Source organism: Toxorhynchites rutilus, unplaced genomic scaffold (assembly GCF_029784135.1).
Source record: "Toxorhynchites rutilus septentrionalis strain SRP unplaced genomic scaffold, ASM2978413v1 HiC_scaffold_9, whole genome shotgun sequence".
In the NCBI taxonomy this organism is placed as follows: Eukaryota; Metazoa; Arthropoda; class Insecta; order Diptera; family Culicidae; genus Toxorhynchites; species Toxorhynchites rutilus.
This window is the reverse complement of record NW_026600157.1, coordinates 1-24,442: the sequence shown is the minus strand read 5'-3', so window position 1 is coordinate 24,442 and position 24,442 is coordinate 1. Positions and strand designations below refer to the sequence as shown.

At 37.7% G+C, this 24,442-nt stretch overlaps 1 protein-coding gene across 1 annotated transcript in view; it reads left to right on the top strand.

The window, feature by feature from the left end:
* The window catches only part of LOC129782464 (transmembrane and coiled-coil domains protein 2-like), a 30,508-nt gene extending 6,077 nt beyond the window's left edge, over nucleotides 1–24,431 (top strand). The window contains exons 4-6 of the mRNA XM_055789630.1: nucleotides 6,268–6,709; nucleotides 11,411–11,541; nucleotides 18,058–24,431. Coding sequence (XP_055645605.1) covers nucleotides 6,268–6,709; nucleotides 11,411–11,541; nucleotides 18,058–18,158 — 674 coding nt within the window. The 3' untranslated portion in view covers nucleotides 18,159–24,431. The remainder of the gene's footprint in view (nucleotides 1–6,267; nucleotides 6,710–11,410; nucleotides 11,542–18,057) is intronic.
* Nucleotides 24,432–24,442: the final 11 nt, after the last annotated feature.

Sequence of the window (24,442 nt, the reverse complement as noted above, 5' to 3'; positions counted from 1 at the left end):
TCCAGTAGTCTCTCTGCCTGTTCCTTCGGAGAGTGCACCTTCAATTTCTCTGTCGACTTACGAATGTGGAATGGTACGGTAGGGAGCGCCTTATCCTTGCCGTCGTTGTCAACGCCAGTAATTCGTAGCACCATCAGTTCTACATAACGCCGGTTCAGAGACAAAGCCCCACTCGTGTTTTATTTTCCGGCGGTTAAAAACGACATTTGATGCGCACAAAATATGTGCAATTTTCCATATTTTCTGTATGGACAACACATAGGTTCCATGTAAGAACATTTTTCATAATGTTCATTCAGAGAAAAAAATCAGCAGCGATCTTCACTCACAATCAATCGTACAAACAATTACGATAACTCGTACACGCAATAGGCCATGCAAGGTATGAAAGCAACGAAAAACCTTTTTGCTCAATTTGCCCTCACTAAAAGATTTCATGTTTACCTAATTCATGCATCGCCCCAGCTTCCCCCAGATTTTTTTTTCTGATGATCAGGAAGTATATGAATGTTTCGCGGAATTGAAAAAAATACATGAAATTGAAAATATATAGCTTTGGTTTTAAAACTACGAAAATCTAATTCAATGTTTAACCCAAAATTGAGTATACATCAACAAAATAAACCCTGCGTTATATGCATTTTGCTCGTAAATAACAATATTGTTTTATTTTTCTTACAAGCATAATCGTTCTATTGATTCCGTCCTGCGCAAATCAGTTCAGCTGCACTCGTTCGTTCACAAACAAACTGCCCGCAAATACTTCGTTCTCAAACAGTTCACTCTCAATCAGTTCTTTCCCATACAGTTCATTCGCAAACGGTTCACTCTCAATTAGTTTACTCACAAACATTTCTTTCGGAATCAGTTCGTTCACAAACCGTTCGCTCGCAATCAGTTCATGGGGAGAACTACCGTTCTTTGAAAAAGAACGACTGTTCGTTCACTCTTTTCGGCGAACTAGTTCTTTCGTACCGTTCGTGAACGGTTTGCCCATCTTCGGTGCGCTGCGATTCAATTGAAGGGGTCATGTTTGCGATGATGAGGTCCTTTCCGCAATTATTTTCACTAGATCAGCTAGTATCTTTTGTCCGAAGCAACCTCCGCAGTCGATGATGATTGTCCGCTTACTTCTCTAGTGGCCGCGGCGTAGCTTTTTTTCGACCATTTTCTGTTTCGAAAATTATTCATGCAGTTTTGTAATCCACGTCGCGATCTATTTTTATTCTCTGGATGGTGTTCTCTTTCCGGGGGAGTCTCACTCGTGCAATCGTCGGATACGGACGTTTTTTCCAGTCGCGTCGTCTCAGTTTATTGAGTTTTGCAAACTATAGGAGCGTATTGTGATTTGGAAGCAAATTCCGGAATTTGTGATGTGTTGTGTTTTCTTCGCCATAAACATATGTTCATTTAGTAACATTAAAGTAGATAACTAAAGGGTGTGTCACATCAAATTGCATCACGGAAAAAACGCTGTAGAAATTTAATTTTTAGGAATTATATCTTCAGCTTTCGCTTATAATCAGATAAGAGTGTATAGATCACGTTGGCCATGCTTCACTGTAAATTTTTCGTAAATTTGGAAAAATGTCGAACGAAAAAGAGCGTCGTGAATTCATCCTGTGCACTCATTTCGAGAATCCGGAGTTGTCACATCGGGACATCGGTAAGATGCTGGGAATCGTCCAATCCACGGTCAGCAGAGTACTAAAACGATACTTCGAGAACCTAACCATCGACCGGAAGGTGAAGAACGGCAAAAATGGATGCTCCGTCAGTGAAAAGATCACAAGCGCGTAGTTAAGCAGTTTAAACGTGATCCGAGAAATTCGGTCCGGGATGTCGCCAATAAGCTGAATTTGTCAAGTTCATTCGTCCAGCGGACCTAGCAGCGGGAGGGCCTGCGTACATACAAGGTTCAGAAGGCTCCTAACCGCGACGAAAGGCAAAACATGGTGGGGAAGACGCGAGCCCGGAAGCTGTACACCGAAATGCTGACGAAGCCGCATTGCCTGGTAATGGACGACGAAACCTACGTCAAAGCGGACTTTCGTCAGCTGCCGGGCCTGTTGTTCTTCTCCGCAGAGGACAAATTCAGCGTTCCGGAGGAGATTCGCAAGCAGAAACTATCCAAGTTTGCCAAAAAAGTACATGGTGTGGCAAGCGATCTGCTCTTGCGGAAAGCGGAGCGCCCCCTTCGTGATGACCGGCACGGTAAACGGGCAGGTTTACCTTAAGGAGTGCCTACAGAAGCGCTTACTACCACTATTGAAGCAGCACGAGGGCCCGACCATCTTCTGCCCGGATCTCGCTTCGTACCACTATTCAAAGGACGTGTTGGAGTGGTACGAAGCCAACGGGGTCACCTTCGTGCCAAAGGAAATGAACCCGCCCAACGCGCCGGAGCTTCGCCCAATAGAGAAATATTGGGCGATTATGAAGCAGGCCCTCCGGAAGAACCCAAAAGTTGTCAAATCGGAGGCGGACTTCAAGAGAAAATGGATTTCTGTTCAAAAAAAACTACAACCTGACGTTGTACAGAACCTTGTGGACGGGGTAAAGAGAAAGGTGCGAGCATACGGGCTTGGGCTCGATGTATGAATAAAAAGAAAATGCCAAAAGTTGTTTAATAGTTTTTATTTTACTGTCTAAAATTTTCAAAAGGATCGGTTTACTGGGCGAATTTTTACAGCGTTTTTTCCGTGATGCAATTTGATGTGACACACCCTTTATCTACTATGGGATGTGATTCGTGATAGCGTTAGGATAGCCCCGTGTGTTCTCGTTGAAATTACTTTCTATTCCCGTCGTGTGAGAATCGAAATAGCTCTGGCATCATTCTGTTTATTAGGAATCACGATTTGCCATTTCTTCGCGAAGTGATATCACAAGAAAAATGAATATTCAATCAAATTTTAGCGGAAGAACGAAGAAAGAAACGTGTTTTTTCGTGATACATTTTCATTTCCCCCATCTTTAACTCATCGATGTGGGGAGGGTGTGCGTGAATATGTTTTTATAGCTGCTCTGACTCTCCGCTCTCTCGAGTCTAATTCTCGTGAGAATTATCATGTAAAGTGACGAAATAATTTGTCAACTGTGAGAATCTTGAACAAAAAGTGATATCCTATAGCTCCGAGAGATCAGAGGTGCTTCGGAGGAAGAAAAGTGGTGGCATTTTGAATGATGCATGGGAGTGTGAATGTTTGTTGTGTTTTCCCGTATTCTTCTTGTGCTTGTGATTGTTTTATTGAAGCTTGCGTAGCCGACTCTTAAGGCTGATTTAGACGATGCCTGTCGGCGCTCTGGTTGTAGAGATGGGCAAATCAGCTCATCATGGTGAGTGGCTCAGAGCCGTTCAGCTCATACAAGTGAGCTGCTCATTTGGAACAGCTCTTCAGCTCAGTTGAATTTTGTAGTTTTCCACACAATTGCATATGAAACGTAATCACATATTGGGACATTGTATAGTGTGCATTTCTTAATAGACGGACAGTAAATGATATACATCTACGTAAAGATAGCGATGTCGGTAGAAGCAGCAATGTGACGTCATCATTAACACATGTATCGGCTGTGTTATCGATGCAACCCGATGAAACCGGGTTGTTCTTGATAAGTATTATATTTTTTTATATTTAAGTATTAAAAGTTTCAGGATTTTATTCCAATATATTTCAGGCCGCCTTACAACATCTTCAGTTGATTTTAGAGTTTTCGTTCCGTCGAGTAGTTGTTTCCGCGCTTATAACATTAAGTCACTTACCGGAGTTCCGGTTATATTGCATAGGAAACCTTTTCAGGTCTTCCTTTAGTATATTCAGCCGCTTCATTTGATTTCTGATTGTTCGTTTCGTCGAACAGAAGAGATCTTTTCAGATCACCCTTCAATATCTTTAGCGGCTACGAAATTTGTTTGACTTTCGAGTTTTCGTTTCGTCAAATTATTGTTTTCGCACTTATAGAATCAAAACACTTACCGGAGCTACGATCATATTGCAGAGGAGACCTTTTCAGGTCACCCATTTATATATAACGCTACGAAATGCATTTGATTTTCGAGCTCAAATCACCGAAAATTGCACAGCGAGAATGATTTGCTAGTCCCAAGCGTCATTCTGAGTCTTCTTTGTGCAATTTGGTGCAATTCAATCGCGGAGAGCAACTACGAATTGTACAGTCTACCCAAGCTCAAGCTCAAGCTCTGGATGGTGTTCTCTTTCCGGTATTCAGGACAGGAACGAGATTCGATCCACATTTTATACAGAACAATGTCCGTTCGCATTTGGGACTCTCCGCCGGAATCGCGTGTTTTTCAGATCAATTTCCACAAGTCGGCGTGTCTTGTTTGCATTTTGTTCTGGTATGACCGAAAACCGACGGGTGGTAAGGCCTTGTTCGTACACTCAAATATCCAAAATCAATGAATTCCGGAGTTAGAGTACCGTTTATAATGAGTATTATCGTCGAAGTATCCTCGAAAGTGGTCGGGTCGGTTCGTCGCTTTATTCTCCTCACCTCAGTTTCGTGCGCTAGATTGGTCAGTTCCAGTAGTCTCTCTGCCTGTTTCTTGTTAGGGACTTCCAGCGTGTAATTTCGCACAGCCACCTTCGGAGAGTGGCTTTAAATTCTCTGTCGACTTACGCATGGGGAATGGTACGGTAGGGAGCGCCTTATCCTTGCCGTCGTTCTCCACGCCAGTAATTCGTAGCGCCATCAGTTCTACATTACGGCGGTTCAGAGACAAAGCCCCACTCGCGTTTTATTTTCCGGCGGTTAAAAAACAATAACACAAATCCACAAAACAAAATTAACTAGAATCAAACACAAATCTCGGTTTCAATTGAAATCATACAGGTATCAGGAATCCATTCTTTCCTTCAGTGTGTACTTTACCCGTATTCTTCAATTGGCCTTAGTTCCAGAATAGCGACCGGATTCATGAGAATCACTGTAACATCATTTTCGCTGTACAACACAAGGAAATGTTTGATGGGTATTTGTGAAATGGTAGCTTGGCTAGTTGGTGTGCTCCTTTGGCCGAGTGGTTAGCGTCATAACTAACATGCCGGGTGTTCGGGTTCGAATCCCGTTCTGGTCGGGGGAATTTTTCGTCAAAGAAATTTCCTCCGACTTGCACTGTGATCACGCGTATTCTAGAGCTAGCCACTCAGAATGCATTCAAGGCGTGTTATTTGGCATAGAAATCTCAACTAAGTACTAATAAAAATGACGCAAGTAATACTACGTTGAGACGGCGAAGTTCCTCTAGGAACGTTAGTGCCATTGAAGAAAAAGAAGAAGCTTGGCTAGTTTGTTTGGAATAGACAAACCAAACCAATGTGCTCCTTCCGTTTGTACTTTGGTAAATTTCATGATTTATGATTCTTAAAATAACGCTTTCCAGTCCGTAACTGAAGATTGCTTGCCAGACAACGATCTTTTCAAGAAAGGGCCTGACATGAGGTTATAGAAGTAAAAAGTGCCCCCAAATCAAATCACCCGCTCTATGGAAAATATTGTATAGGGTACTAAATAAGAAATTTTGACTATATTTTTGAACCCCTATGAGGCCAACCCTTTTCGACTTCTTTCTAATTTCGACATGCTTCCGCGGCCGTTTTCCGCTCTATCAAGGCATGAAATTCCTACCCAGGAATATGATCGAATTATATTTTGTGAATAAATCGTCGTACAGTTCCCTCCACCAAACTCTGCTTTAATGGTCGGCCCTGTACAATTGGACGTTTGAACTTCTTAAGTCCTCTTCTTACTTTTTTGATATACAATTGCGAAACCTTTACCTTTTTGGTAGTTTCCTCGATCTCGATGATAGCTTCGGGCTCTACTACTTTCGCATTTGTTTTAGGATCCCTGGCTTCATCGGTCTGCCACTTCCGGGTTCCTGGGCGATGGTCAGACTCAGGTGAATCGTTTTGGAACGTCATTTTAGAAGGCTTCGTGCGTGATTTTTCGTTTCGAGGGCGCAGGATCCGGTGAACTTATGATGTAAACGAATAAACTTATCCTGAATCAATTCCTACTGTGACATTCTTGGCTCAGTGACCCTTTGGAAAACATTGCTTAAAAAATTCGGCAATGCGTTCAGATTTTACCTCAACGTTGAAATGACATTTTTAAATATAATGAAATCGATTCACGATTGAAAACGTTAAAAAGGAAATTTATTACAAATGAAGAGTTTGTTGCTGATATTTGTTTTAACAAGAGATATTACATGAGATTGAGGCGTAATTTTTTTTTCAGATGACGAAGATACGTGTCTGCAATCGCAATTTGAAGAAAACGAAGGAAATCTTACAATAATATCACAATTGAGCAATGATTCTACAGATGTCAAGTTATCGTGTAAAGGTCTTTATAGAACTAGCAGCTCACTGGCGTATAATCGTATTACAACTAAAATTGCATGTACAAAAGAATCAATAAAAAAAGAACAGACTGCCAGGGATGCTAATGTTAACGAGTACTTAAAACTTGCTGCTAGTGCTGATAAACAGCAACTGCAAAGGATAAAAGCTGTTTTCGAGAAAAAGAATCAAAAAAGTGCGCATAATATTTCGCAGCTCCAAAAAAAATTAGAATCCTATAGCAAGCGATACAAAGATTTGCAATTCCATTATAGTCAAAAACAACAAAATCAACGTCAACCTAGGGAAATGCTTCGAGACGTCGGCCAAGGACTACGGTAAGTAACATACAATAAAACTATCTGTGAGTAATGAGAAATATTGTTAAAAATTTTCATACAATGGTTCCCATGATCATATATATATATAACTTCCTAACTTAATGTTACACGCAAATATACCAGCGATGCTTTCAACTATTCAGGTTATAACAGTTGAAGTTGATAAAAGAGTCAAGAATCATCAATTATTAATGCCGTCTTTTTAAACAGACTACAGCATATTTGAAAAAGTTGAAGAGTAGTGTTCAAGACACGACCGCATAGTTTAACATAAGATTACGTTACAATATTTGCTGCATATTGGGCCTGATCACGAACATCATTGTCACAAACGCTTTCACGTCACTTACACTTCACTTAATCTTTTTGTCGGCTTTATTCCCGTTTCCACTTCACGGTAAAAACGAAATAAAGTGTATCCGTGGTGACAACGGTACGGTGTCGACATCTGGATACGAAATTAGTTTTCCTCTAAAACTTATCATTATAATATAAAATTATCTTCAAATACAATTTTTGTGAGAGATTATTTTACCACATGAAGAAAACGAGGTTTTCCATCCACATTGAACACTAATTTGATGCGGAGAAGGTCATTTTCATTCACAATTTACATTTAAAAGGTGTTCACTCTGCCTGAGAACCCATAGTTATTTTTGACACTTCACTAACTCGTAAAACGTAGTTCAATGGCGTGCCGTTAATTTCGTTTTCACCGTGAAGTGGAAGCGGGAATAAAGCCGTGTGTCTATCATCATTGTCACGGACAATTGCGTGTAAAAATGAACTCTGTGAAGTGAAAGAGTTCATTCCCGTTTATAAGAGACATGTCAGTTGCATAATTTCGGGCGTTTGAACGTTATGTCGGTTGCATAATTTCGGACGTTTGAACGTTATGTAGGTAATATTATATTCCATTCTATTGAACGTATGTTTTAGAATGACAAGTTTGCGATTATACCTCGATGATTCAGATGATTCGAACTGTTCTGTTCTGATCTTGTGTTTGAAGGGACTTTAACCCAGAGGTCATTCGTCCCTAAAAAAGATGATTCGAACTCATTCCATGATTCTTTTACTTGGTGCGTTAGTTTGCTGAATCAAACGCTGGTTCAAAGATGAGAAGGAATACTTGGTTGCTCTTGAATAATGTAGTTGTTGAATATATGAGAGTGTAATTTTATTTCTTCTTTCTATGAATTACTCTAGAGATAAATCATGACTAATAATGTGTTTAATAATCGATATCTCGCATACTCTAGTACTCAGCTCTGTCTTACTCGTTTGAATAGTGAGAAATATTCAGTATAGGTCAACGTTGGAATCATTTTTTAAGAACCGTTTCTACAATTTATCTACTCGAGAATTAATCAAGCAAATGAAACTAAATTTGGCATGAAGAGGTTTTAGGGTGCAATAAATGCTTCAATGGTGGTTAGATACTCCTTCCCCCTCTCTTAGGTGGGGCTGTCATACAAATGAAACACAAATTTCTGCATAACTCGAGAATTAATCAAGAAAATGAAACCCACTTTGGCATGTGGAGGTTTTAGGGTGCAATAAATGTTTTTAAAGTGGTTAGACACTCCACCCCCCTCTCTTAGGGGGAGCTGCCATACGAATGAAACTCAAATTTCTGCATTACTCGAGAATTAATCAAGCAAATGGAACCGTATTTTGCATGTGGAGGTTTTAGGGTGCAATAATTTTTTTACGGTGGTTAGACTAACACCCCTCTCTTTGAGGGGGAGCTGCCATACGAATGAAACTCAAATTTCTGCATTACTCGAGGATTAATCAAGCAAATGGAACCAAATTTTGCATGTGGAGGTTTTAAGGTGCAATAAATGATTCTATGGTGGTTAGATACTCCTCCCCCTCTCTTAGGTGGGGCTGCCATACAAATAAAACACTAATTTCTGCATAACTCAAGAATTAATTAAGCAAATGAAACTAAATTTGGCATGTAGAGGTTTTAGGGTGCAATAAATGTTTTTACGTTGGTTAAACACTCCACCCCCCCTCTCTAAGGGGGAGCTGTCATACAAAATTAAACGGGGTCGATTAGAAGATCTACCAGTGAACAGTTCTGCGATTGGACCCATGAACTTGCTCATAGTAAGAACCAGTGCCACAAATTATCAAAATCTGTTCACGAATGAAGACATTAGCTTTTTCCCAGTGTCGGATGAATTTTCTTCTGTTGAAACTCAACGCCATATCTGTCATAATGAGTATAACACAAGAGTCGAGACGCGTGAACTTTGTCTGGTATATTGAACGAATAGAGCATTTTTCGGAAAACACGAATTTCGGAAAGCCTGCATTCAGGCACTTCCATTACTGTCAATAATTTCAGGTGATTATCACGAACGTTAAGTTGATCCTCATCGCTTGCAGTGAATTTTTATTGAAAACGTGTTTGATTTCCATATTTAGAAACAAAGGAATCCGGAGAAGGCAACATTAGCTTTCGTTGAACGTTGACCGTTGTGCGGTGTTGAGCGGGTGAGCGACATCTAGCGTTGAACGGCGTTGAGCGTTCCGTTTCCGTTTCTTTTTCTTTTTTATACTGTATTATAATGACTTTCAACACCTTGTCACTTCCATTTTTGGAAGAATGGCGGGAGTGAGAATTCAACTCGCGATCTTTACCGTGAAGGGTACGGTCCGTTCCCGTTTCCGTTTCCGCTTTATTTGATCTTTTACTATCGCCATTTTGCTCTAACACGATCTTAGTTTCTAACACTTTCTTTATCTAACTCCATTTCACTAACTCCATTTTCGGTCTCCTAGGGCGGTTTTCAATGCACCGGAAGCCACCGGAATACGATATTCGACTTCCGCTGTTTAATCCCTTCCATCCAATACCCATATCGTAGGGGTTTTATATGATTGCTAGTCATTTATAGCCAGTATCATTAAACCGGAACTCAAAACAAGATTATGTTCGTTTTTCGCTCGTCTGTTATTGTCACCCATTGCCCATATAATTGGGGTGTACGCCATTTCTGGCCAATCGGGAGTAGATTCATAAAATATAGCTAGAGTTATACCATACATTTCATTGCCAATGTCGCCAAAAACAAAAATTTTGTATAATAAATGGCTATCCTTTACCATTAATCGATTTTACTCTCAATTAGTTGACGTTGAATTTTATGCTTTGATTTTCACTAACACGCAATGATATTTAATTTCGACGTTACGAATATCATGGCGAAAATGAATATGCAAATGAAAAATGAACTTTATGGCAAGCTGATGTTGATGTTCATTGCACTGGTGTTCATTGATAGTGTTGTTCCATATTTATCGACTCTCGCTTGAGCAGTAGGTTGTCAATACAAGGCAGACTGAAATTCGACGTATTTGAATGCCGTGAACGTGAATATTTTCGGCACTGGTAAGAACACGTGAATGTTTGAAGGTATTGATAATGAAAAATAAATTTTGGGCGGGACGAAGTTCGCCAGGTCTTCTATATCTCAGAATAAACCTGAATTTATTCATCTCATGATCAGTATTATCTAAGCCACTCCCATATGGGATTCTGAAATTTAATCCTCTTATCCTTCCCATTCTCGTGTAATTTGATATACGGGACATGAGGTTTGATATAATTGTTTAAACAGAAACAGGTCAGTAGCGTCGGTCAGAAGCATAATTTTCATATGAAACATCTGATGAGTTTCAAGGAATTTGCCAAAAGCAGAAAATGATTCAGATTTTCTTTAGACGGATATCAAAATTATAGAAAAAGAACTAGAGAATAATTTAAAAATTATTAATTTGAACGATTTGCAATGATACATTCATTTTTTCCTTATTTGAAACTTTAATATTCTCTCATTAAAAGTTTCAAAACAATATCGTTGAAAATATCTATTACGGAAAACAAAAGATCAATGGTCTTTTTCGATGTAGCTATCGTCCTGATTCGGGCCTTGTCCACCAATTGCGAATGTTTGCATTACAAAAACCAGCTCTTGAATGTTGGAAAAACATTACAGTTATTATTTTATATTCAAAATATCAACAAATCAATATTATACATAATTTACACAAACAAATTTACATCCTCTGGATACGTCAGGATTTCGTTCTAAAAATGCCACCAAGCGGGTAAATTGCTGTTTGTTTATTTTTTCTTTCTTAAAAAGCAAGACAAGATTCAAAATGTTAGCAAAAAAGCTAAATAAATCCGAAATTAAACTTACTCCATTCCGCGTGACTAGCTTTCACCATCTAAAACACAAGTGTCGAATATACTTGTTTTTCCCCGTGACGTGACAGTAACACTGAGTTCATCAAAGTTGTCACGACATATGAATTCTTCCGGATTCTACACACACGGTGGCAGCCGTAATAACGTTGTATACAATTCATTTCATTTTCACCGTGAAGTGACGCTCGTGATCAGGCCCATTATTCTTGAATATATTTGGGAAAGATGTGTCGCATTGCAGTCGCCCTTGGCGCTACTGATTTCACTCATGATCTTATACATTCCTCATACATTACTCATGATCTTATACATTCTATTACTCTTGTTGTTGTAGTCTTGAATTGATTGTGATTTCAAAAGTTTAATTTAAAGTGGGATAATAATACTAAATTAATATTATAAGGGTTTTCCATATTTTTAAATGATTTGCTTGACGGAGGTCAAATAACAGTATCTATCTATCTTTTTAGAAATGTAGGTGGAAATATACGAGATGGCGTAACAGGACTTTCAGCAACCGTAATGTCAAAACCCAGGGAATTTGCTCATCTAATCAAAAACAAATTTGGCAGTGCTGATAACATAAATCAACTAACATCAAGTAAGTACTTTGGCATTGCATTTTTTCATTGGTCAATGTTTACAAAAACGAATATTGAATAAATTGAAATATTTATAATATTTGTGGATTCGTTATCATAAAATAATATCATAAGCGTTAATACACATTTAACGAAATATTACAGAAACAATAATCATAAAAAATAGCTATACTCATAAATTAAGAGGAAACTTCAGTCAGATTAGTTTTGAGGCGATCATTCTTATTTCGTATACTGTCGATAGGGGTGAAAATTGGTTATGGAGGTGGAATTGGGTCAAAAATGGAGAATGTTTCTATTAGTAATGTCTTGACAAATATTGCGAATATTTTTGAAAGCTGTTAGCTGTTAAAAGGAGACATATTTCCTCAACTTCCAATGCATAATACCTAACTGTAGTATAAATAATTTTTGTTTAATAATTCATCAAAGTTTGATGTAATCAAATCACCTCAGAAAAAAACTTATATAGAACTACTAAAACTGCAAATATTGGATAGAATTATTCTTTAAAGTCTTCCCAGAGGAGTCATTACTGATTCTGAACTTCAAAATTTTGTTCCATTCGAATTTCTATATTTTAAAAATAATCTCTTAATTACACTGAGTGGGGTGAGAATGAGGCAAGCACAAAATTGAATGCCATGCCAAACCGATCTAGTGATTGTCATATTTTCATGAAAATTGGTAGTTTTATTAATATTGGACCCGTATGTTTTATTTTGTTCATAAGGGTGACCATTTCCATTTTATGGTTCCCTTTTTTCCAAAAATGACCTTTTTCAATAATTCATAACTTTTGAACTACTGGACCGGTTTAGATGATCGATATATCCAATTTAAGCCAATAAGCTAGTTTTGTTTGAAAACCATTACACTTGGAAAAAAAAAAACAGATTTTGTTTTCGTAATTATTGATTTTAATTGCTTACATGGTTTGGGAACTAAGGTATTATATTATTTTTTATATTCTTTCTTGAAAGCTGTGTTTTTTTTACATAACATATCCGTATATCAGAGAGGTGTTTTTTCGTTTTCGAGTGATTTTGCAAAGTTATCATGTTTTCAATTTTCGTCCAACATTCCTATGCGACTGGACAACATCTGTGCGACTAGAATCCAATGCACATGTGGTATATCATGTGGCTTAAAATTAGTTTTCGATTATCTGAATTGGCCCGGTAGTTTAAAAGTTATGAATTTAAAAAAAGCCATTTTTGGAAGAAAAAAAAAATTATTATTTTTCGAACGATTGGTTAATTCTGTAAAATTATAACTCAATAACACAATAACACAAAATTACGCATCTCTGAATTTTGGATATGCTGTCTAAAAAAATATTTGCTTTATAAATATAAAAAATATAGCGCCCTTCGTCCCGAGACAATTTAAATTATAAAAAACACATAATTACAAGACCAAAATTCAAAATTTCCGCAAGCATAATATTTTTCGAATAGAGCTAGTTGGCTTCAATTTGATATGTCGAACATCCGAATCGGTGCAGTAGTTCAAAAGTTCTGAGTTCTCAAAAAAAGTAATTTTTTGAAAACAAAATTGAAAAAAAATATTTTTCGGACCACCCTAAAATGGAAAGAGTCACCTATTCAATTTGATATGTAGATCATCCGAATTGGTACAGTAGTTCAACTTCCATGAATTAAAAAAAAGTCATTTTTGAAAAAAAATGAGAAAAAATGATTTTTTGAGCAATCCTAAAATGGAAATCACCCTAATGGTAAAAAATACGGGTCTAATGTTTTGCGATAAAGAACAAAACTACCACTTTTCACGAAAATCTGAGAACCACTATATCGGTTTAAAATGGAATAGCTGTATATAAACATTTCCATTGCACTTCCAGTGGATTGACACTATTTTCGTAAATCAAATAATCATTTAAGACACCATTAATTCATCTTTAAATTATTGAGAAATTGATTTATGAACACAATTCTTCACACATTTTATTTTATGATTTATGAACACAATTCAATTCAATAGAAAGTAATATTCACTACTTTGACCGATTGCGAACTTTGCGAACCCCTTTAATGGGTGAGATTGGATCAACATTAATTTAATCGTAGTTCAATGAAAAATTAATCTTATTCAACAATTCCTTGAACACTTACGAGTGTTCATCATTAGAAAACATTTCTACGTAACCAGAGTTGTGTTTTACTCTAATTTACGATATTTATTCTACAAAAAGTTCGAAAACTATCGACGGTATATATTTTTTAAATTCGTACATTTAAACTCGAGTTCCTACTTTTCAAATGCAATTCTATTTACTCACTTTGTATGTCAGAAAATTGAACGAATCACATGCTAGGTTCAATGCTCTTATTCAGGTAAATATAATGAATAAGCCTGAAGTGTGAATGTTTTTACCTTTGAATTTATCGCATCTCTCAAATTTACGTACATCTCGGAGTGCTGATTTTCTTGGTTGAATTTGATCAACTTCAGGCGCTTTGCCCAGTTGAATACATGGCGAACACATAGCGTGTAATTCACAAAAAATGTAGTTTTTTTTCCTTTATTGATTTAATTATGAATTGAATCAAGTGGATAAAGAGCCACCATCAAGCAATACATTTTAAAACTATTTGAATATATTATAACTACATAATTATTAACTTAAGTCTAATTAGCTAAAACTACAGTGCAATATAAAAAAAATATATAATTTATTCCTTCGTTGCCTCGTCGGTATTATCCTTGTCTTGAACAGTGCCTGTGGTGGGTCGTAACAACTACATCGCCAGTTGATGTAGCAACGGTATCCTTTGGTAGTGAGTGCCTCCTTGTTATGTTAATAGCTCCTGTAATGGTCTTATCTCAACGGGTACTAAGTTCTGCTTGTGTAACCGGAAAGGAAGGGAGAATGGACAGTGGGAGTAGGAGGTGTGACCTAAATAATAACATTAGCGCTTCTTAGGAAGACATATATGGGGAACATAAAAAAAAACCCGGGGAAGGCCAACCCGCTGTCTCCCGGGCAAAGGAGATACACCCAGACAATGGAGCTAAGGTCAAGACGAATACTACGAATGCGATCACCCGAGGGGGGTCCCCGAACTGGAGCTGGTCCTGGAACGGGCGTAAGAGCGAGCGGCCAGCGGCTGGAGGGCGATGTGCAAGAGCGGGCCACCAGCCGAGTTCAACCCGAAGAGCTACCGCCACACGGAAACTGCAGCCATCGACATCACCAACGAAACGCTGCGCCTACGAGGCGTGTTGCGACTGTCAGACGACAGTCGTCCAAACTTGGGGGCTGTCCACATACCACGTGGACAACTTTACGGGGGGTAGGGGTTACGAAAATGTCCACGCTTGTCCACGGTGAGGGGGGAAGGGATTTTGAGGATGTCCACGTATACACGTTGAGTATTTTAACATTCAAGTTAATAGTCAAAATTGAATGAGACCTGTTTTGTATTTACACGATTTTTCGAACTTCACGCCCGCTCTGAGTACTCAGTATTTATCAATAAAAAGACTGAACTGCCTGAGAGTGCTGCTCGGTCAAACATCCATATTTTTTCATACGACTGAACCTCTTTCCTCAAATGGATATTCTGAAGGTAGCACATGAACTAGGATCCATCAATTTATTCCAATCGGTAATAGAGGGCCATTAAATCCGTCAGGATCAAGACACCCAATAACAAAAAGAATATTGATTTTTTTGTAGTATTAAAAGGCACGACTTAAGTGCGGGTTGAATTCAGCTTTTGCTCTTGATGACAAAACTTTGGTTTTTTTCGAGAACTCTCAAGGATTTCAGGACATTGAAACGAACAACAAATTCTTCCATGAGTGTACGGGCTGGATCTCTGGAGATCTATTTCTTGCAATAATGTTGTTCTTCATTGATGTCTGGTAATTTTTGTAATACGCTTCTTTTGAGTTGTCTGGAAAGTTAATGCTGCTACTGCTGATTAATTAAAAGAAAAGATTAATCCTTGATGTACATGAATCAGTAGATTCGCTGCAGATGTCGAAAATCACCGTTCACGAGAAACGAAACATCACGAAAAACGCTACAATGCATGGACTACATATTAACCCATATTACGGAGTCCGATCGAATTTGACATATCGGAATCCGAACGAAATTAACTTTTGCATTCTGCGTTTCAATGTTGCAATATTTGCACAATCCTATAGGATTTGACTCGATCAGATTAAGGGGGATAGAGACACGAATTTCGGACGTTTCTTCGAGCACCGAAAAAGTAAAACAAAGAATATTTTTACTATCCATTCGATCACTATTTGTTTATCTATCTTTCAACAATAAAACAAAAATTGAACAGAAAAAAATATATCCATAATCAGAAGCTGATCAAGTGAAAAAAAGTTGTGCCATGGCGTACACAATTCCAGCTGTTCTGGTTATCTGAAACAAACAAATCGAACAGATTCTGAATCACAGAACAGATACCACTATCGCATGAACCTCGGACAAGTCAAAAACGATTTTTTGCCAAAATGCCTGTTCGAAACATTTTTTTTTCAAAGTTTCTTGATTTTTTAAAATAGTAAAGTTATGAAATGATTTTTATAGGTTCATGCGATAGAGAAATGCATACAGATTGTATTCATATAAACATAGATCGGATAAGTAGAACTTGAGATATCGTGTAAGCCAGTTTGAAAAAAACATGTTTCGAGAAAAACGCGTTTGAAGGTTATTGTTATGGCCGTACATTTAGATAAGATAAGATATCGCATCACTAAAATGGCTATAACTTGGTAAATGATGAGATTTCCGAAAAGTCTCTTCTATAATATATTCTTAAATGTCTGAATTAGAGAAATATGAAGAAAAAAAATTGTTTTTTCAATTTATAGACTAGAATATCCTCTTAAAGAACGCAACATTGTGCTAATTTCAAATCCGGAATAAGGGATTATTTTTCCGAAAAACACTTGAAGGAACTTATCTCAATCTGCGATTCGTTTCATAAACGAGACGAAAATACATATTTGTAGCGAATTGTAAAGGGCAAATCATTCACAAGAATGTTGAGTTAAAACAAATCTTAGCAAAAGGATAGAGCCCCAAAGCAGGTTTTCGCTTGAAGAAAATTATGACAGGGTCTGGTAGGACGGGAAGAAAATCTGTATCATGAGTTTTTACCAAGCAACTAGTTTCGATGAGCCTATTGAAATCAATGATCCAGAACGCTTCTAGGGCACTTCTAAAACTCCACCCGTCTTAAGGTGAAACCAGAATGCCGCGCTATGCGTCGTTGCGACAATTGTGCTTTGACACTTCATTTTAAGTATGTGTATTTCCATTTAGTTGAACACAATAATGCGTTGCGTCTTAGCATCGTTGTACTAAACGCTAACATTTGTTCTAAACTGCTTGCGCCGAGTTCGCGATGACAGTGGCATGGTGTCGACGTCTGGTGGCAACTTCAAATTAGGGCCATAATTTGGGTCCCAAACTCATTAGTGTAATCTCCATCAAATTAGAAGACACGAAGCCGGTTTTAAAATTTAAATGAAAATATTCACATCATGTAATTTGATTATTTGAAACACGTGTTTGTTACTTTAATTCAACCAAATGGGTAAACAATTCCAATACTGTTGCTGAATTTTTTCATCATAATATAGAGTTGGCTTCATAAACAATTTTCGTATGAAACTTTTTCACCACCTGCAAACAAAAATGTTTTTCATTTAAATAGAATACTAGTTTGATATGGAAAAGCTAATTTTCATTTATAATTTTAATTTTGAAAACGTGTTCATTCCGACTGAAAATCAGCTATTCTTTCACGCTTTCCTAAACTAGTAAACGAAGCTCAATGCCGCCAACGCGGATATATCAATGTGTTGTTTTCAAAAACATTCAACTGATCCGTGGACAAAACAAGAAAAAGATTTTCATACGAATTTTATTTTGTTTTTGTTTACATGAAAAGTGGTGACGCGAATGCTAGATTGTGACTGCAAATCAACAGACTGCGTCGCGCGAATGTTTTAGTACAAAACGCAAGCAATGACAGCTGATGAGAAGCAACGCACAGCGCGGCATTCTATTTCCACCTTTACTCACTAGATATTGTATCTTCAGATTATTAACTGTTAAGATACTTGTAACAACTTCAACTTACTGCATAGCATAAGTTCTGATAAGATGGAATTCTCAAGTTGCATGAAGGATGCTGAAATATTCAGGAAAAAACGGTGCATCTATGATCGGAAAGATGTATGTCTACAAAAATATGCTTTTTTCCTTAGAATCGGCACGAATTTTTCAGAACAATATTTAGCATGATTCTACAATTAAGGGTTGTAGGTCAACGGAATCATCGATTACGATGATATTGCAGATGTTTTGTTTTTACTTGGTTCATTATAGCCATCAGGCACTAACGAACCTGTAAAAGCGAAAGTCATTGATTTGATTTTTTAACGAGAAAATTCTGTTTTCAAACAAAGTGCTTAATTTCATTGTCTGTTTTTTTTTTTGAAAACTCAAACAGCCAACCAGGTTTGGAATTGTCCCGAAGACTCTTCTGGAAGCGCTAAAGGTGTTGAACATGGAGAAGGAATTGGCCGGCATCCAAAAGTCGGTCATCCTTAGCACCTGCGCGATTGTCCGACAATTTCTCGGTCAGGACTGAAACAGCACGAGCATACAGATACGTGCATTCCGCAGAGCCTAGTCCCCCTTTGGCATTCAGAAGCGCGGGGGCAGGTGAAAATTCTGGCTAGGTTCGCCTAGTTAAGAAGTGAGATAAGTCTGCCAAAAAAAAAATTTAGTTATCTCATCTCGAATCGATAGTAAAATCCGCACCGCGGAACATCCGCTCGCGGATAATCGAGGTTCTACTGTATTTTAATTTGTATATTTATTTTGATATGCACTGGACAAAAAAAAATAGAAAAACAAAGCACGAATTCCGAATTTTCAACTCATTATTTGTTCAATGATCACGTGTTGGAATATGTTACGAACGCGTTTTTATCTGGGTGTGTGTAGATTAGGGTGCCAATGAATGTATGAGAAAAAATCGACCCTAAAATTCCAAAAAGTTACCCTATACCTTTACCTCCCAAAAACACCCTATGCCAAATATCAGCTCAATCGAACCAAAGTTTGAGTTTTTTGAAAATCCAAAAATCACCCAAGAGGGGAGGAAATAGGGGTTTTCGAAAAAAAAATTGATGCCAAATGTCTTAAAATTGCATGAAACGTCGAAATCTATTGTTATCTCGAAAAAAATGTCAAAAATCGACACTCTGTGACTCGGAGTACGAGACGAAACGTATGATTTTATGTGCCAATAAAAATAATCATCTCGATTTTTCATTCGGAACTTGTTGCTTTGATATCTTGACAAATCACATCGACTATGCAGATATATTAGCGAAACTTCGCTTCAACACACCTCTTCGAGTGACGCGGCAATCACATTTTTTTCGCCGAACGAATTATCGCACAGTATGAACAATCCACTGGATGTCTGCTACGAGTTCAACGAAGTGTCTGGCTTGTTTGACTTCGGTATATCAAAAAATGTGTTTAGGCATAGACTTAGTAGGTAAAAAATATATGTACGATTTTTATGTCGAAGATAATAAATAAATAAAAGAAATGTTCATTTGCGCGATAATATACCCTATGCAAAATATTAGCTCATTCATTTATTAGTGTGGCAGCGGTTAAAATATGAGTTTTTGAAAACCGAAAAATCAACGGATATCCCTTAATATAATCTACCCTTTGCAAAATATTAGCTTATTCGAACTTCATTTATTAGTTTCACAGACGTAAAAATTTGAGTTTTGTTCAAAAAACGAAAGAAAAACGAAACGAACGAAAAATCGGGGTTTTCAAAAATTTTTGTTGATGCCAAATGTATTAAAATTGCATGGCACATCGAGATTTATAGTTAACTTTTCATATGGAAAACGACCAAGTGCAAAAAAGTTTTTTAGTAATGCAAAAAAAGATAATAGTAATGCAATTTAAAGACATTTGGCATAAATTATTTTTTTTTGAAAACCCCGATTTTCGGTGATCTTTCGTTTTTTGAAAAAAACTCAAATTTTTACGTCTGTGAAACTAATAAATGAAGTTCGAATAAGCTAATATTTTACAAAGGATATATTATCGTGCAAATCAACATTTCGCAATTTTATTGGTATCCAAAACCATACGTTTCGTTTCGTATTCCAAAAAAAAATGCAAATCAACATTTCGCAGCAAGTTCCGAATGAAAAATCGAGATAACTAATTTTATTGGTATCCAAAACCATACGTTTCGTTTCGTATTCCAGTCACAGTCCCAGAGTATCGATTTTTGACAACAAGAAATTCGAAAACCCCGAAAACCCCGACTCCCCCCTTGGGGGATTTTCCGATTTTCAAAAAACTGCAACTTTTACTGCTCTGCGCCACTCTCCCTTAAGTCCGATTGAGCTAATATTCGGCATAGGGTGTTTTTTCGAGGTGGTGAACAATTTTGAGGTACCTTTTGAAATTAGAGATGACCATTTTCATTGGCATCCTAGTGTAGATGTGGTGAACAAAAATATCACGAGGAAATTAAATATCGATCGTGGCATCTTCAACGGTACGGCTTCCTCTCCACTGGCCTGGAGCCATGGTCCGAGGACATCCTTACCATTTGGTCTAGCAAGCAAGCAGCAATTGGAGAAAAACTAGTATCTTTTATTCAATTTATTTAAAAATGTTTTAATGCGTTCTTTCGACGTCATTTCAAGGTCCAGTCTATGTAGTCATTTCACGTTAATGTTTTATGTACATTTTATGTAAGTTGTTGTACCTTGCGGCAATAGTTACTGCCGTCACTACAGAGGCGAACCAGCCCAGGAGGCTGAAAGCCTCTCAAATGAAGAATTAAAAAAAGAGTGTGGGTTATATCTATGATATAACCGCAAGGTTTACGTGGGACTACCTTAGCTTAGTAATCATTTGTTTGTATTGTTTAAATTTTTAATTGAATGAAACAAATTCCGAATTCAATTGAATTCAATATATTTGCTTTGTGAGTAAAACGATTAAACGAATGCCATGTAAGGTCAATTCATTCATTGTGATAGATTATGGTTCCGCGTTACAAGTAAATTTAATGACTGTCCTTTTACGTTTGGTATGATGCACAGGACTAACAAAATATGTGAACGGGCGAGCTATCAAACGATTATTGTATTTAACATTTCCTTCTGAAGTTTGCATCTCTAAAGTGTACGTACTTCTCGAACCGCGAATTTGCTTGATTTGATAAACTTCAGACACTCAGTTTCGATTTTGATACGTACGTCGAACGCATATTGTTTAATCAATAGGCGTTATCGCAGCAAATGGTTATCAACATTTTGTCTAATCATCAAATGGTATGCGTAGAAATATGAAGGCATGATATGAAGTGATATGACGGCATATCATTCAATGCAATCTTGAATAACCAAGCCAAAGCATTGTGTTCGTACCCGCTTTCGTAATCCGTGTTAGTGCAGAAGTACCCCTGGCTTGCATGAATCAACAGCTTCAACTTCTACTTTTTATACTATAGAGGCTTTAAACTTGAAAGATCCTTCGCCTCTTTAGTGTCTGCACGATTTTCCCAGGTTTCTAAGTTTAGAAGACCGTGTTAGGGAAACATATTCCAGTCGGCACAAGAATGCGTCCTACTTGCATGTATTTGCAATGCCAATTTCCCCACGCTCCATGGATTTGAAGTCTGTGTTAGGGAAACACATTTCAATCGGAACAAAAATACCCCCGACTTACATGTATTCGCAATGCCGATTTCCCCCAGGCACCTTGATTTTGAACCCTCTGTTAGGGAACACATTTTTTGTGCGAACAAAAGCTCCCCCTATCTTCATGCATTTGCAATGTCGATTTCTCTAGCGCTGCTTGGTTTGGATGTCTGTGTTGGGGAAACCGTCAATCGAGCCAATGAAAACGAGGCAGTTAGAGCGTTTAGATAACGCTTAACATTTTACAGTTATTCAATTGTTTATCTAATAAAAAATAACATTTTATTAATTGCGATAGATGTGTAGAAATATTCCCTTTCAATTGATGCAAATATGTTTCCGATCCAGTAAGAAATGCTCGAGTTTTAAGCATTCGAAATCATTCATTATTATCTGCGTATTCTGTGTTTAGGTTTTCATTTTACCCCCCATATATTCCGGTTAGACGTAGTCCCACGTCAAAAAAATCGATCGTTTTTCAAACTTTTTTTAGACTAAGTCGGCGGTGACACTGGATGCAGAAAATTGGTCGTACGAATTGTATGCAATAGTGAAAGTAAACAACCACATTGAGTTGTATAGGTGTGGTTACATTGCTTCTCCCTTGCTTCGTTCGAATTCGTCAGCTTCTATCGAACAAAATTGTTTGTTTCTATTCGTACGATCAAATTTTCGTGCGTGCTATCCATAGTAACCTTAGCCTAACCCAGAAGGTAGATTTTCGGCCAGAAATTTTATTGAGATGACACCAGATCATGGCGTTTCATGCATTTTAAGTAATTTGGCATCGTAAAAAAAATCGAGTTTCCAAATTTCCTGTACCTGATCTAGGAAAATTTTCGAGGATAAAAAAATCGATTGAGCGCTTTGAGGCAACGATTGAGCTCGAACTGTCCAAAGTTAGAAGTAAATATATTGTAAATAATAAAAAGTAAATAAATTGAAAGAAATATTTGTGGGTTCATGATCATAAAATAATATCTTAGACGAATTTCACGCCAATTCGACTGGCCGTTGACAGCACCATCTCAGATAGTAGTGAAACGTTGTGGGTGTAAAGACATTGAAGGTGTAAAGGTCATTGAAGCAACTTTGCATATTTGAAATATTCGAAAAACAATCAGACAACTTTTTGGAAAAAACCAAGTTTTTTCTTAAATTTTTACAAAAACAATTTTTTTTTATTTAAATCGTTTATTTTTACAGGCTCAGTTACATAGGTTCAAAGGAGCCGAACTCCTTACTGTATTGTTACTAGTATATATACATTTTTCCTTAATTCTAATGTTAATAATATAGGAAACCGATTACTCGCGGTCAACTCGAGTTTAGAAGGGTGACATATTTTCTTCAGAAAAGGAGGGGATATGAGGATATGTTGACAATGATCACACTCACACTCTCAATCACACTCATCACACTCAATTCTTAAACCTATCTTATATCTAATATGTATTTACATTTCATCTTATTCTTAAGAAGGGATCCGATCTCTCACAAAGGAAAAGGAAAAGGAAAAACTAAGGGTATAAGGACAATCACACACGAAGATCGATAGCTTTAAGGAATACATATATTTGGGACATGTAATCAAGGTCTAACCGAGCCAACACGTCTCTCACCGGCACCATGGGCTGCCTTCCTCGGGCCCGAAGGGTGACTACTAAATTCGATCTGGCGACAAGATACAGCTCGCACGACCAAACAACGTGCTCGATGTCGTGGTTACCTTGGCCACAAACACAAAGATTGTTGTCGGCAAGATTAATACGAAAGAGTAGCGCATCTAACGAACAGTGATTGGACATGAGTCGGGAGAAGGGGCGAATAAAGTCCCGACTCAAGTTCAGACTTTTGAACCATGGTTTGAAGCTAACCTTAGGGATAATCGAGTGGAGCCACCGGCCCAATTCATCTTCGTTCCATTTGCGTTGCCAGTTAACTATGGTATTTTTGCGGAATAAAGAATAAAATTCATTGAAGGCGATTTGACGCTGATAAATATCGCCTTCAATTGCACCTACCTTTGCTAATGAGTCAGCCCTCTCATTACCCAGAATTGAGCAATGTGAAGGGACCCAGACAAGGGTAATGACATAACAGCGTCTGGATAAAGCACTCAACATTTCTCGTATTCTCTCAAGGAAGTACGGCGAGTGCTTTTCCGGCCTCACTGAACGGATAGCTTCGACAGAGCTAAGACTATCCGTTACAATGTAATAGTGTTCAACAGGTCGTGAGGCGACGCTGTCCAGCGCCCAGTGTATCGCTGCCAATTCAGCAATATACACTGAGCAAGGATACTGAAGACTGTGAGGTGCTAAAAAATTCGTTGAACACTCCAAATCCTGTGGACTCATTCATAGAGGATCAGTAAAGTACATATTAGGCGATAACTATGATTCATATCATGTCATGATAAATCACACAAACTATTGTTTTCACATATTTTGAAATGACCTTAGTCTTCAAAACGAAAATATGTCTTCACATCTGGCATCTATATTATGTGCTCAGAGAATGTAGGAAAAAAAAAAGAGCACGGACTGGAGAATTAATGCACGAATATTGCACGGTTTCTTCTCTTCGCTGGTGGGCATGAAGTGAATTGATTGAAGGAATCTCTGTAAACAAGTCATTGCATCAGTCTTTCGGATGGAAATAATTAACTGCTACGTTTGGTGTAGCTTTCTCGACTGTGCGGCCCAAGTGCCGCACTTTTGGTTTTATTCAATTGTCTTATTTTCTATGTACCTAGCTCTTTTACATATAATAATTTCTAGGCGTGGTCAGACGCACTCTAAAGAAAACCATGTGCGGAACATCTCTTCCGTATGCCAGAATTAATAACAAGGAAGACCGGCACCCAGCGGGGTTCTTGCACATGTGTTTACTATTCGTGGCCTTGCCGAGGCTAGCGGCAAAGCGGAAAGAAAGCAAATGTACAATCACGCTTGGTTCGCATCGAGTTACGCAACCATAAATAATAAACAGACCCTTGGCCCAGTAAAGAGGCTTGTAGTCGAATAATACTTATGCTTGCGTTGCTCGGCGTCTTCGTGGGGGATTTATTGCCTTAGGGGCATTGAACAATTTAGAATTTTGTTTATTATCGCGCGAGTGGTCTAGTAGTCA